The 13,460-nt window shown below is 43.0% G+C and overlaps 1 protein-coding gene across 2 annotated transcripts in view; it reads right to left on the bottom strand.

Moving 5' to 3' along the window:
• Positions 1-13,460, bottom strand: part of rad50 (RAD50 homolog, double strand break repair protein) — a 171,722-nt gene that overhangs the window by 89,212 nt on the left and 69,050 nt on the right. For both annotated transcript variants that reach the window (XM_059990483.1, XM_059990484.1), the window contains one exon: positions 9,529-9,686. In XM_059990483.1, the coding sequence (XP_059846466.1) occupies positions 9,529-9,686 (158 nt within the window). The remainder of the gene's footprint in view (positions 1-9,528; positions 9,687-13,460) is intronic.

Below are 13,460 nucleotides of genomic sequence, written 5' to 3'. Positions count from 1 at the left end.
ACCCTTCATCCTGTACTCAAAACCTCCGGATTACCACTTGGGTTGCTAATGTTGCACCTGTAATGCCTGCTTTTAGCGAACAATATGCAGGAATATTTCAATCTCATGGTACCTCAACAGTTTCAATCTATCACCTTTGAAATATCAAGTTGCATTTTAGTTTTCCTACTGAACCGCACAGATCAACATTGATCCACATTACAACAACCCCATGTAACTGTGCACTTGCTCAACTTGTCAAAAATCACACAGAAGCCTCTTTACATTCTCCTTAAAATCACAAATTAGGAAGCATTACATTCAGTTCCCTCATTTAAATCATATAACAATACTGTGCAAAAAACATCGGCACATATGTACAGCTAGGGTGCCTAAGACTTTTGCACAGTACTATAATAATTTTATGTATTGCATTGTATTGCTTTCATGACATACATGAGTCATTGATATGGGTCTCTCTTGTGGACGGAGAGTGGGAAGGGGGCAGGGAGAAGGAATCATGGTTGGGGAAAGGGGACGAGAGCGGGGAGGGAGCAGGAAGCACTGGAAGTAGGAAGACATCCTGTGATGACCAGAAATCAATTATTTGTAATCAAATAACCTTGCCTGGTGTCTCAGGGTTGGGTGTGTCTGCTCCCCTGCCCCTGGCACTCCTCTGCCACCTGCCCCACCCGCAGTTCTCCACTCTCATCATTCCCAACATCTTTTGCTCCCGCCAGATTTACAAACTTGCTCTCCGCTCTATGTTGACAAATACAGTACTGTGCAAAAGTCTTAGGCTCCCAAGCTATATGTACGTGCTAAGGATTTTGCAGTTCTGTTTTTGGGATTCCAAGAACTAGTCCTGGTGTTTCCCCATTCATTATTGTCTGCTATTCCAAGAAAGATTCATTTATTCCTCTCTGTTTCCAGTTTGCTAACTAACCCGTTTTCAATTCATAAATTTATTTCCAACCCTGTGCTCTACTTTTGCATACCACTATCAGTGTGACAAATTAAATTCACCACACTCGTTCTCAATAATTTATTTTAAAGATTAGAAAAAAACATTAGCTTTAATCATCAAGTTCAAGTTTATTGTCAAAGTAAGTTTGTTATCAAAGTATATTCATGTCACCATATACAACCCTGAGATTCATTTTCTTGTGGGTATTCACAGTAAATACAAAGAAACACAGTAGAATCGATGAAAGACCACTCCCAATGTACAATTAATGTGCAAAAACAAAAGGAAAACATTTAAAAATAATTAAAAAAATGTCAAGAATGTGTGATGAAGAGTATATGGGCTGTAGCAAGAGTTCAGTGAAGAGGCAAGTGAAGTTGAGTGAAGTTATCCCCCTGGTTCAAGGTCCTGATGGTTGAGTGGTAATAACTGTTCCCGAACCTGCTAGTCCGAGTCCTGGGGCTCCTGTACCTTTTTCCTAATGGCAGCAGCAAGAAGAGAGCATGGCCTGGGTGGTGGGGGTCCTTGATGATGCTGCTTTCCTGTGACAGTGCTCTGGGTAAATGTGCTCAGTGGTGGGGAGAGCTTTATCCATAATGAACTGAACTGTATTCACTACTTCTTGTGGGCTTTTCCGTCCGAGAACAATGTTGTTTCCCTACCAGGCCATGATGCAAGCAATCAATATATAGTACTTTCCACCACACATCTACAGAAGCTTGTCAAAGTTTTAGAAAACATGCTGAACCTTCACATACTTCTAAGAAAGCAGAGGCATAGCTGTGCTTTCTTCATAATGGCACCTACGTGCTGAACCCAGGACAGAGCTTCTGAAATGATAGCACTGAGGAATTTAAAGTTGCTGACCTTCTCCACCTCTGATGAGGACTGGCTCACAGACCTCCAGTTTCCTCCTTCTGAAGTCAATGGTCAGCAAAGTGGTCTTCCTGGCAATGAGTGAGAAGTTATTGCTGTGGCACCACTCAGCCAGATTCATCACCACTTTTGCTTCAGCTGATGACAGCGGTGCTGTCAGCGCACTTACATATGCCTTTGGAGCTGTGCTTAGTCCCACAATCATAGGTGTAAAGTGAGTAGAGCAGGGGGCTAAGCACACAGCCTTGTGGTGCACCTGTACTGACGGAGAACGTGGAGGAGATGTTGTTGCTAGACTGGGGTCTGGGAGTGAGGAAATCATGGATCCAGTTGCATAAGGAGGTACTGAAGCCTCGGTCTTGGAGGTTATTGGTTAGTTTTGAGGGGATGACGGTGTTGAATTCAGGGCTGTAGATGATGAACAGCATCCTGATGTACGTATCTTCAGTGTCCAGATGTTCCAGGGTTGCGAGAAGAGCCAATAAAATGGCATCTGCTGGAAGTATATTGGAATGAATCCAAGTAACTACTTAGGCAGGATTTGATTTGTTTCATTATCACTTCATCACAGTGGATGTTAGTGCTACTGGATGATAGTCATTGAGGCAGTTTAATTGGCAACAGTATAATTGAGGCTTGTTTGAAGCAGGTGAGTACCTGAGACTGTTGTAGCGAGAAGTTAAACTTAGCAGTGAACACTCCAGCCAGTTGATCAGCACACTCAGCCAGCTACCCCATCTGCCTCACCCTCTTGAAGGATGCTGTCAAGTCGGCCTCAGAGACTGAAATCATAGGATAATCAATGTCAGCTTGTGAAGATTTTCCCACGTTTTGACAGCTGAAGCGAGCATAGAAGGCACGGAGCTCATCTGGGAGTGAAACCTTATTGTTGTCTATGTTGCTTGGTTTCACTTTGTAGGAGGTGAAAACATTCAAGCTCTGTCACAAATGTTGAAAAGTTTTGCCCAGAATTGCCACTTTGCACGTGAGATGGCTTTCTGGAGATTATACCTGGACCTCTTGTATTTTCACTTGACCACCAGACCTGAAGGACACTGATCTGGCCCTCAGCAAATTGTAGATGTCTTGGTTCATCCAGGGCTTTTGGTTGGCAAAGACTCTGAATGATTTTGTGGGGCCCACTCATTTACGACTGTTTTTTATGACGTCTGTGACAACCGTGGTACATTCATTCAGATCCTCTGTTGAGTCTTTGAACACAACCCGGTTCACTGACGTGAAGCAGTCCTGTATCTACTCTTCTGCCTCCTGTGACCATCTCTTTGCTGTCCTAATCTCTGGAGCTTGCTGTGCGCCTCTATCTGTGCAGGTAGGAAGACAGCCAAGTGATTAGATTTCCCGAAACGCAGTCTACTCATGGAACGATAGGCATTCCTTATTATGGTATAGCTGTGGTCGAATGTGTTGGGACCCCTGGTGTGCAGGTGCTGATAACTGGACAGATATTTCTTCAAACATACCTGATTGAAGTCCTGGACAATGATTTGAAAGGTTGGTTGCTGATTGCAGTACTCAGTACTTTATGTGCCTGTTTAATGTCAGCACTTGGTGGTATGTAAACTGCGGCCAGGATCACGGAGGAGTACTCTCTTGGGAAGCAGAACGGGCGGCACTTAACCATTTGACTGTACATACAACCAAACGAAACATGTTCCAACACAAGAAAGCAAAACAAATTTCCTCCAGACCACGGTGCACCCACAAAACATACATCGCATACAGTGCATAAAACAAAACATCACCAGAAACATGTTAATAAAATGTAATTTACAAACTACGTGAAGCGTGCAGCACAGGCAAACAGTAAACTGCTCGCTGTCCTCGTGACAAGACCTCAGTGGTGGCAGGGTACTCATTAGTCTCACAGACTGAGGGAAGAAGCTGTTACCCAGTCTGGCAGTCCTCGTCCTGGTGTACCTCCCTCTTGATGGTAGGGGGTCAAAGAGTGGCAGGAATCCTCAAAAACATTTTGGGCTCTTTGTATACAAAGTTCCCAGTAAAGGTCACAAAAAAAAGGGGGGAGACCCCAGTGATTCTCTCAGCAGATTTTACTATTCTCCATAAGATCTTGAGGCCCAGGGCCCTGCAGCTTCTGTACCACACAATGATGCAGCAAACAGGACATACTTAAAGGTGCTCCTGTAGAAATCTGTTAGAATGGGAGTGGGGAGCCTTGCACGCCTCAGTCTCCTCAGAAAGTGTAGATGATGCTGTGCTTTCTTGAGAATAAAGAGGAGTTGTGGGTCCAGGTTAGATCATCCATTCTGTGCACACCATGGAACTTTCTGCTCTTCATTCTATCCACAGCAGAGCCATTGATGTGCAATGGAGAGTGGAACACCTGTGTTTTCCTGAAGTCCACAATCATTTCCTTCATCCTGTCCACACCAAGACTCAGGCCGTTATCCTCACACCATCTGACAAGCCTTTCTACCTCCTCTCTGTATGCTGACTCATTGTTGTTGCTGATGAGGCCAAACACCACTGTATCATCAGCAAACTTGATGATGCGGTTTGAGCTGAACATGGCAGTGAAGATGCGAGTCGGCAGCAAGCTGCGTACACACCCCGGGGCAGGGGGGGCAGGGGGGCACCAGTGCTCAGCGTGACGGAGCTTGAGATGTTGCTGCCAACTGGGCCTGACTGGGGCTTTTCCATCAGGAGGTCCTAGATCCCGTTACAGAGTCCTAATGAGGACAGTTTACCCACCAGCCTCTGAGGGGTGATCGTGTTAAACACCGAGCTAAAAGTGATGAACAACATCCTAGCACTTCAGGCATCAGTCACACGTAGATTGAACCATCGAAACAGAGGGTGAAATATGTCGTTCGCATTGAGGATGCATTGGGCCAGCCCACAAACGTCAGTACGCTTCCTGCGCCAACGCAGAACGCTCTCAATTTACTAAGCCTAACTCAGATGCTTGTTTGGAATGTTGGAGAAAACTGGAGCTCCCGGAGGAATCCCACACAGTCACGGGGAGAATGTACGAACGTAGGTTCTGGAGTACCGAACCCGAGTCTTACAGCTGCTCTGTAAAGCATTACACAAACCGTACACTACCGTATCACCCGTTACCAGCTACTGTACATCCACAAAAATACTTCAGTGGCTTGTTCAAAAATAGTATCTCTTTCATACTATAAAATAATTTGTTGAATCCAGTTGATACTTCGTAAGTGTTCCGCAATCACATCCTTTATGAATAATGTTAACATTTTCCCTACCACTAATACCAAGCTAACCAGATACTAGTTTTGTTGATTCCTTGACTTATGATGAGAGTGGAGGATGGCCCACTCACAGCAGTGGTGCTGTCTGCCTGTGTTTGGCTGCTCTTCCTCTCCCTCTCACTAGCTGTTGTCAGAGGAAAATGCAGGAGCCTTGGGCTCCACGCCGCAAGGACTGATTGGTGAGATTATAGACTTGTTTTGGGGGATCTTGAGGTCCATGGTGCAAGTATTTCTAGAGTCTAGGTACTCCTGTTTTTGATCAATGCAGACCGAGGTGCTTCAGCGAAGAACGGCTCAGCATCCAGCCCATAGCGGGTTAGCACTGTGACGCTGAATTGAACTAAATACTACCGGACTCCCGGTTTGATGCTTGATGTTCTAGATGCTGTTCACTTGCTTTCTGCCCTTTGTGCAACTTGTTCTTTTTTTGTGCATTGGGAGTTTGATGTTTACATGGAGGGGTTCCAAGTGTTCCTTTGTTTTGTGGTTGCCTGTGAGAGAACAAATCTCAGAGTTGTATTCTGTGCACATATTTTGATAATAAATGTACTTTGGTTCTTGAATCAAGACAGCAACCTGACACACTGTGTCTGGGCTCCCTGTGTCCCTGTAAACCCAATCCCGTGGCAGTCTGCAGGATGAATGGTCATTTCCCTGAGATTCTTCATTTACCACCGAAGGAAATGTGACAGTCTGGAAGAAATCAGTGCAGCGGGAAGAAGCTCTGGCATTGGGATGCTGAATTTTGAATGCTGATTCAGAATCAGAAATCAGGTTTAGTACCTCTGGCATGATCATGAAATTTGTTGTCTTTGTGGCAGCAGTACATTGCAATACACAATAGAAAATGTGAATTACAGTAAATGTAAATACATTGAATAGTTAAATTAAATAAGTAGAGCAAAAATAAAGTAGTGAGGTCGTGTTCATGGGTTCAATGTCCATTCAGAAATCTATGGCAGAGGGGAAGTTGCTGTTCCTGAATCGTTGAATGTGTGCTTTCATGCTTCTCTACCTCCTTTCTGATGGTAGGAATGACAACATGGGATAGGGGTCCTTAATGATGGACAGTGTCTTTTTGAGGCATCCCTCCTTGAAGATGCCCTGGGTACTATGAAGGCTGGTGCCCATGATGGAGCTGACCACGTTTACAATTCTCTGCAGCTTATTTTGATCCTGCGCAGTAGCCCCCCCACCACCCCCATACTAGACAACTGATGCAACCAGTTAGAATGCTCTCCATGGTACACCTGTAGAAACTTGTGAGAGTCTTTGGTGACATACCAAAGCTCCTCTAACTCCAGAAATAGTTGCTGTTGTGCCTTCACTTTCCAGATGCTGTTAGCTCTTCAGCCAAATCTGATCTGTATTCAGAATCAACTTTATCATTGGCATATGTCATGAAATGTTGTTGTTTTGCAGCAAAGATGGATTTTCTAAACATCTTAAAACAATGTTGCTTACTGAAGCACCCATGGCTATGACTGAATTTCAGCTGCAGTAGTGCTGAAAAGGGCATACTTGATGATTTTCTTTGAGGCGCAATGCAAAGAGTCATCACTTTCCGGCGCCACCTGCAGCCAAATAGGAATTGGCTGCTGTTGAAAACATGCCAGCAAACATGGAGGTTATATGTTGCCCCGGGTCCAAAAGAGGATCAAGTACAAGAAAAGTGGGAAGTCACCAATCAAGAACACCTCTAACATAACCACTGTATCCAGAAACCAAAGCCAAACATAATGATGCTGGATGGCTTTAGCGGGTCAGGCAACATTTGTGGAGAGAAATGAACAGCCAACATTTCAGGTCAAAATCCTGTATCTGGACTGGGCTTGATCTGAAACATTGACTGTCCATTTCCCTCCATCGGTGCTGCTTGACCTTCTGAGTTCCTCCAGCACCTTGACTGTTGCTCTAGATTCCAGCACCTACAGTCTCTTTCACCTCACGATTTTGTCATTCATGCCTTGACGAGCTGGTTTTTGTCTTTCCTTTATATGGCAATCTTCGAATCCACGGAAATAAACTTGTACCAAAGTCATCCTACACCAACACACAGGACGTGATGTGTTACGCTATCTGTAGTTGCCAACCACTTACCTCGTTACGACAGCGCAACAAGCTATCAGAAAGAAAAAAAAAACTACGCCAGTCGGTTGACAGTCATCAATATTTCCACCCTCTTGTCCAATTCCTGTAACATCTTCAAGGTAAAGCAAAAAAGATGAGCAATCTTCTCTCAATCTTTGCAAGTAGTCGCTTGCAAACCTAGCTACAATTCTGTGGTTGGCACCCCTCTATTTTACAGCCCTCCTTTCTATTTCTCACCTGATAAGACTCAGATCGTTCCCAAGAGCTCAGAAGGGGCAGAAAGAGGAATCAACTCCATTACCACAAAACCTGCGATTAAAAGCAGCCAGAAAAGTCCCCTCCTATACCGAAACACAAGTGTTAATTCGTAATTTTACACAGACTAAGTTTCTTTTAGGCAAAGAATTTGGAATTAGTGATTGAACATTTCCAAAAAGGGTTTATGACAGAAATATAATAGTGTGGGTTAAAATTGCAACACTCTTCTAACGCTTAAACAAGACCCCCAATAAATCACAAGGTAGTAGACAGTAACATACCTATACGATCTTTCACAAGATTTTTCTCTCTGCTATAAGTATTTATATTTTCCCAGTAAGGTGACTTTCAACCCTTTTTACTCAAAATGGTGCCCGAGAGAGAAAAACAACCCAGAGTAACAAAATGATTTCTTATAATCGCACCCCCCCACCAACCTAACTCAGACCAGCTTAAGCTTCTCAGAAGAACTACTTTGCTATTGTACTTGAAGTTGACCTCAGAATCAGAACCAGGTTTAGCATGGCTGGCACGTCACCAAATCTGTTGTTTTGCGTCAGTGCCATACATAATAAGAAACATTATAAATTACAAAAGGAAAAAGAAAAAAATGCAAAAAAGGAACTTAGGCTTGACTGAGGCCTAAAAATAAGGAACTGAAGCACTGCCTAGCTGCTGGCCTTATTAAGAGACTAAGCCAGTTTAACATTTTGGGGTGGAGGTGTCAGGAGAGTACCTGATAAAATGGCCACAGGAGTACAGCCCACTGTAGTCTTCTGCTGTTGTAGCCCATCTATTTCAAGTTTGACATGTTGAGCATTCAGAGCACTCTCTGCACATCACCATAGTGACATATAGTTATTTGAGTGACATGTCATCTTCCTGTCAGCTTGAACCAGTCTGGTAATTCTCTTTTGACCTCTCTACAGTGCAGCATTCAACACCATAATTCCCTCCAAACTCGACAAGAAGCTCAGAGACCTCGGCCTTCACCCTGCCTTGTGCAGCTGAATCCTGGACATCCTGTCAGATCACCGGCAGGTGGTAAGAGTGGGCTCCCTCACCTCTGCCCCTCAACACAGGAGCCACTCGGGGCTGTGTCCTAAGCCCCCTCCTTTACTCTCTGTATACCCATGACTATGTTGCCACCATAGCTCCAATCTGCTAATTAAATTTACTGATGACACTACACTGTTTGGCCTAATCTCAAATAATAATGAGGCAGCCTACAGAGAAGAAGTCATCACCCTGACACAGTGGTGTCGAGAAAACAACCTCTCCCTCAATGTCGCAAAAAACGAAGGAGCTGGTTGTGCATTACAGGAGGAATGGAGGACAGGCTAACCCCTATTGACATCAATGGATCTGGGGTTGAGAGGGTGAACAGCTTTAAGTTCCTCAGCATCCACATTGCCAAAGACCGCACGTGGTCTGTACACACCAGCTGTGTGGTGAAAAAGGCACAACAGCACCTCTTTCACCTCAGAGAGTTAAGGGAGTTTGGTATGGGCCCCCAAATCCCAAGGACTTCCAACAGGGGCAGAACTGAGAGCATCCTGATCACTGCCTGGTACGGGAACTCTACCTCCCTCGATCACAGGACTTTGCTGGGCTGTGTGTCGCTTTAAATGTTTTTTGTTTGCAGATGGCATTGGTGACAAGGCACCTCATAACAGTTTAGTCAAAAGGGAACAGATGCAGATGGTAAGGTAGTAGGATGGATAGCAGATCGGTAAATAAGCAGGAATAATGGAATTACTTGAAGATTATCAACTTGTAACCAGTGGGATTAGTACTGTAAATGCAACTACTTACAGTAAGTGTTGTATAATTTTTCACTAATGCAAAAATTAAGGAATGTGAAATGGAGGCATAAACAGCTCGCTCTGGGTAAGGTGTCTACGCAGGATTCCCCACACTAACGACCGATCCTATTGGTTAATCCAGTCCCTAAAATGAGTGGCTTAGTTACATGCCATCTAACTGAAGTGCTGAATGAACTCAATGTAAAAATGACTATATGTTCTGTGTCACGACAATATTATAACAATGCTAGCTCTTACCCCAGCAATGTTGTTCTGAACCAGCAAATCCAGTACTCACTTCAGCTTGAACAGCTTATCCCGGCATAGATTGATCTCCCCAGCTTTTGCAGAAAGCCAGTCATCCAGTTGTTTCTTGTTTGGGAAAAAACCCAACAGCGTTGTCAATCCTTCATTGTGTCTGGATTTTATCTTCCTGATCTGTTCCTCCTTCTCAGCCTAGCAAAGAATTAAAAAAAAATCACCTCAGGAACTGAACCTCTCTTTGATCAATACAAAATCCAGCTGCAGTAAAATCAAATGAAATAGATACCCTCTTTATAAAAAGGTCAATAACTCAATCAAAGAATACCTGGTCAAAGACTTACAAATTTCAAAGTTCGAAGCAAATTTATGATCAAAGTACACATATGTCACCATATGCTAATTTGAGATTCATTTTCTTGCAGGCATTTTCAGGAAAATAAAGAAATACAGAAGAATTTATTAAAACTATAAGTAATAAGGACTGACAGATAACCAACGTGCAAATATTAAAAAGTAAATAATCAGAAGTAATCCCAAATATATTGGCTTAAATACTCTGATAGCAAGGTAAATTAATTATGCAAGCCTCCACAGCTCTCAATTCAAGGCTAAATGAAGAAATTTCACGTTTATTAACCACCAGAGAATGTTCCAAAACAACTTTGGTCAAAAGCTGAAATTGCAGTAATCCAAGTGGCGTCATTTGGCAAAACTAAAGCAGACACTTTGACAGAACCTAACAACCATTTTGCTGAATTACATCAGCTCTTACATTGATAAACATCTTGAGTAACTTGCTAAGAAAATAGGCTTAACTTACAACTGTTACGAACCCCGTAACTGGGTCACTTACCAGCAAAGATAGAGAGGTCCGTTGAAGTCTGATGGTACTATTTTTAACAGTATTTATTAGTAAAAATACACAAAAATAATATCAATGCAAACATACAAATATACGTCGTCAATACTAAATCTAAAAGTGTGGGTATAATAATAATCAATAAGAAATAAGCTCTATCGTTGTCTAGGGGATAATATATTATCCAATGGAAATATAAAAGTCACTCAGTTCATTCAGGCTGCAGCCTTTGGTTGGAGAGAGGCAGATTTTAGAAACTTGCCGGCTTTCCTTTATCCGATCTTGATCCATATTTGTCCTTTAGCGAGGCTGTTCCGTGGAAGACTTGTCATCCGGACAAGGATGGACACACACACAAGCCTCCACCGGTCTCATACGTTTCTCCTGGTGCGTCTAAAGGGGTTGTTCCCCAGACCCTCTTTTATCCTTACTCACGGGGTCACAGATGTCAATCAGGTTGGGATGATGCAATCCCTCAACCAGCCCACTCTGGTCATCTCCTGAGGGGCTTCAATGAATAGTACAGTACTCAATACACAATTCCGTCTCCCAGAGACAATGGCCTTTATCCGTGGCTTTGTCTTGCGGAGGCCAGGACACATTCCAAAAACCATGAGGATTCTCTCTCATTTCCTGGGTCCCAGACCCAAATTAATAGCGATCTTGCGATTCTCAAAAAGGAGGGGGCTACTTTGTACTCTTCGGCCCCTCAGAGTTGTGGCACATTCGTAACACAATCAAGTATTAAAAGAATTATGCTTTAGTTATATCAGGCAATGGTAAGACCACATCTGGACTATTGTGTATAATATTGGTTTCCTTCTACTGGGAGGAATGCTGATATATGTTATTTGTAAGCCCAGAACATGCAACATATTAGACAAACAAAATGTAGGTATTTTAAAGCATACTTTTGGACAAGTTGAGCATGTATCTGAGAAAGTGAGAGGGAATATACAAGATCCTGAAAATGGTGAAAATGTAGACATGGAAAGGATGTTTTCTGTTGCCACAGTCTAAAAGTGGGGGGGGGGGGGTGCTCACTATTTAAAAATACGTGGTCACCCACTTCAAAAAGATGAAACAAAATATTTTCTCTCAATTACTGAGAGTCTTTAGAACGCTCTTCACAAGGTAAAATTATAGAGCACTACGGCACATAAACAGGCCCTTTGGCCCAATTCACCATTGCTAACCAAGATATCTCCGATTTCATTGCGCTTGGCCCATATCCCTCTAAACCAGGGGTTCCTCGATTAATGATATTGGTCCAAGGCATAAAAAAGGTTGGGAACCCCTGCTCCATGTACCTGTCCAAATGCAATTTAAGTTTAAGTACCCAACTCTGCCATTTCCCCTGCAGGATAAGCCATGATCTTATATTTCCTGTTTTCTACTGGGACGGGTCTCTTTCAAATCTTAATTTAAACCTATTCTCTTTAGTTTTAGACTCCCCTGGAAAAAAGACAGTGTCCATTCAATTTATCTATTTCCCTCATGATTTTGTAAACCTTCACAAGGTCACCCCTCACTCTAGAGACAAAAAGCCCCACAGTAGCGTAGTGGTTAAAGTACAGGCAACTCAGGTTCAATTCCCACCACTGCCTGTAAGGAGTTTGTACATTCTCCCCGTGACTGCTTGGGTTTCCTCTGGGTGCTCCGGTTTCCTCCCACAGCCCAAAGACCTACTGGTTCGTAGGCTGATTGGTCATTGTAAATTGTCTCGTGGTTAGAATCAGATTAAATTGGATTCCTGGGCAGTGCAGCTCAATGGGCCAGAATAAATAAATGGGCTCAATAAATAAATTATCCAGATTCTTATTATGAACCAAACCCTCCTGACCTGGTGCCCCAGTAAAGACAGGAAACGGAAGCAGTATTTGGTCATGATACAAGACCATGGCTCCATTTTTTACCTCAGCGCCCCAACCTGCACAAATCCTATATCCTTTCATTCCAGTAACATTGGAAAATTTGTGAGAAATTTAGGAAATGGGCCCTGAAACAGATGGCTTGGTCTGTAATGATTTCAAATGGTGTGTTTTAATTACTAGTTCACACCTGGCTACATTCAGTTAATCTAAGGTTTCTGCAGCAATTCTATCATCAACTAATTAGTATTTGACCATTAGAAGGGTGAACTCAATAATTAAAATAGGAAATAATTACTTTATTGTTATGATATGCAGGGCAGGGGTGGAACATAACATACAAGTTGTATCAGACTTTGGTGAGGGCTAATTTGGAGGATTGTGTGCAGTTCTCATCACCTACCTAAAGGAAAGATGTAAATAAGATTGAAAGAGTGTGGAGAAATTTACAAGGATGTTGCCGGGACTTGAGTGCCTGAGTTATAGGGAAAGGTTAAATAGGTTAGGGACTTTATTCCCTGGAACCTAGAAGAATGAGGGGAGATTTGAAAGAGATACAGAAAATTATAAAGGGTATAGATAGGGTAAATGCAAGTGGGCTTTTTCAAGTGAAGTTAGATGAGACTAGAGCTGGAGGTCATAGCTAGGTTAGCGAAAGAGGTGCCAGAGGTGGCTGTGTGCCGCTGAATTTCTTACTGGGTTGGGGGCAGGCCTCTCCCATCAGTGCTGCCCTCTGCTGCTCACTCAATAGAAATACACGCTGGACTGGAGCAATTCAGTGTCCTGGGCTATATTTTTTCCCCTCTTTGTGACTGTATGCATTTCTGAAATCATAACTATATGTGCTATTTGTGCTGTAAGCAATGTAGTGTGCTGTTGGTAATACGTTTTGCACTTTGGCCCTGGAGGAATGTTGTTTCATTTGGCTATATTCAAGCATTGTTAATTGATAATTAAACTTAAAACTTGAACTCAAAGGGTGAAAGGTGAAATATTTGAGGGGAACTTCTTTACTAAGAGGGAGGTGCAAGTGTGGAACAAATTGCTAGTGGAAGTGGTGAATTTCAACATTTAAGAGAAGCTTGGATAAGTACATAGATGGGACTGGTTAGAGGGCTATGGCCAGGTGTGGGTCGATAGGGCAGGACAGTATAACAATTCAGCATAGATTAGATGGACCAAAGTGCCTGTTTCTGTGGTGCCAAGTTCCCGCCCATAAGGAGTTTGCACATTCTC

The sequence above is a fragment of the Hypanus sabinus genome, chromosome 15 (assembly GCF_030144855.1).
Source record: "Hypanus sabinus isolate sHypSab1 chromosome 15, sHypSab1.hap1, whole genome shotgun sequence".
Lineage (NCBI taxonomy): Eukaryota > Metazoa > Chordata > Chondrichthyes > Myliobatiformes > Dasyatidae > Hypanus > Hypanus sabinus.
This window is presented reverse-complemented; position numbering and strand designations above follow the sequence as displayed.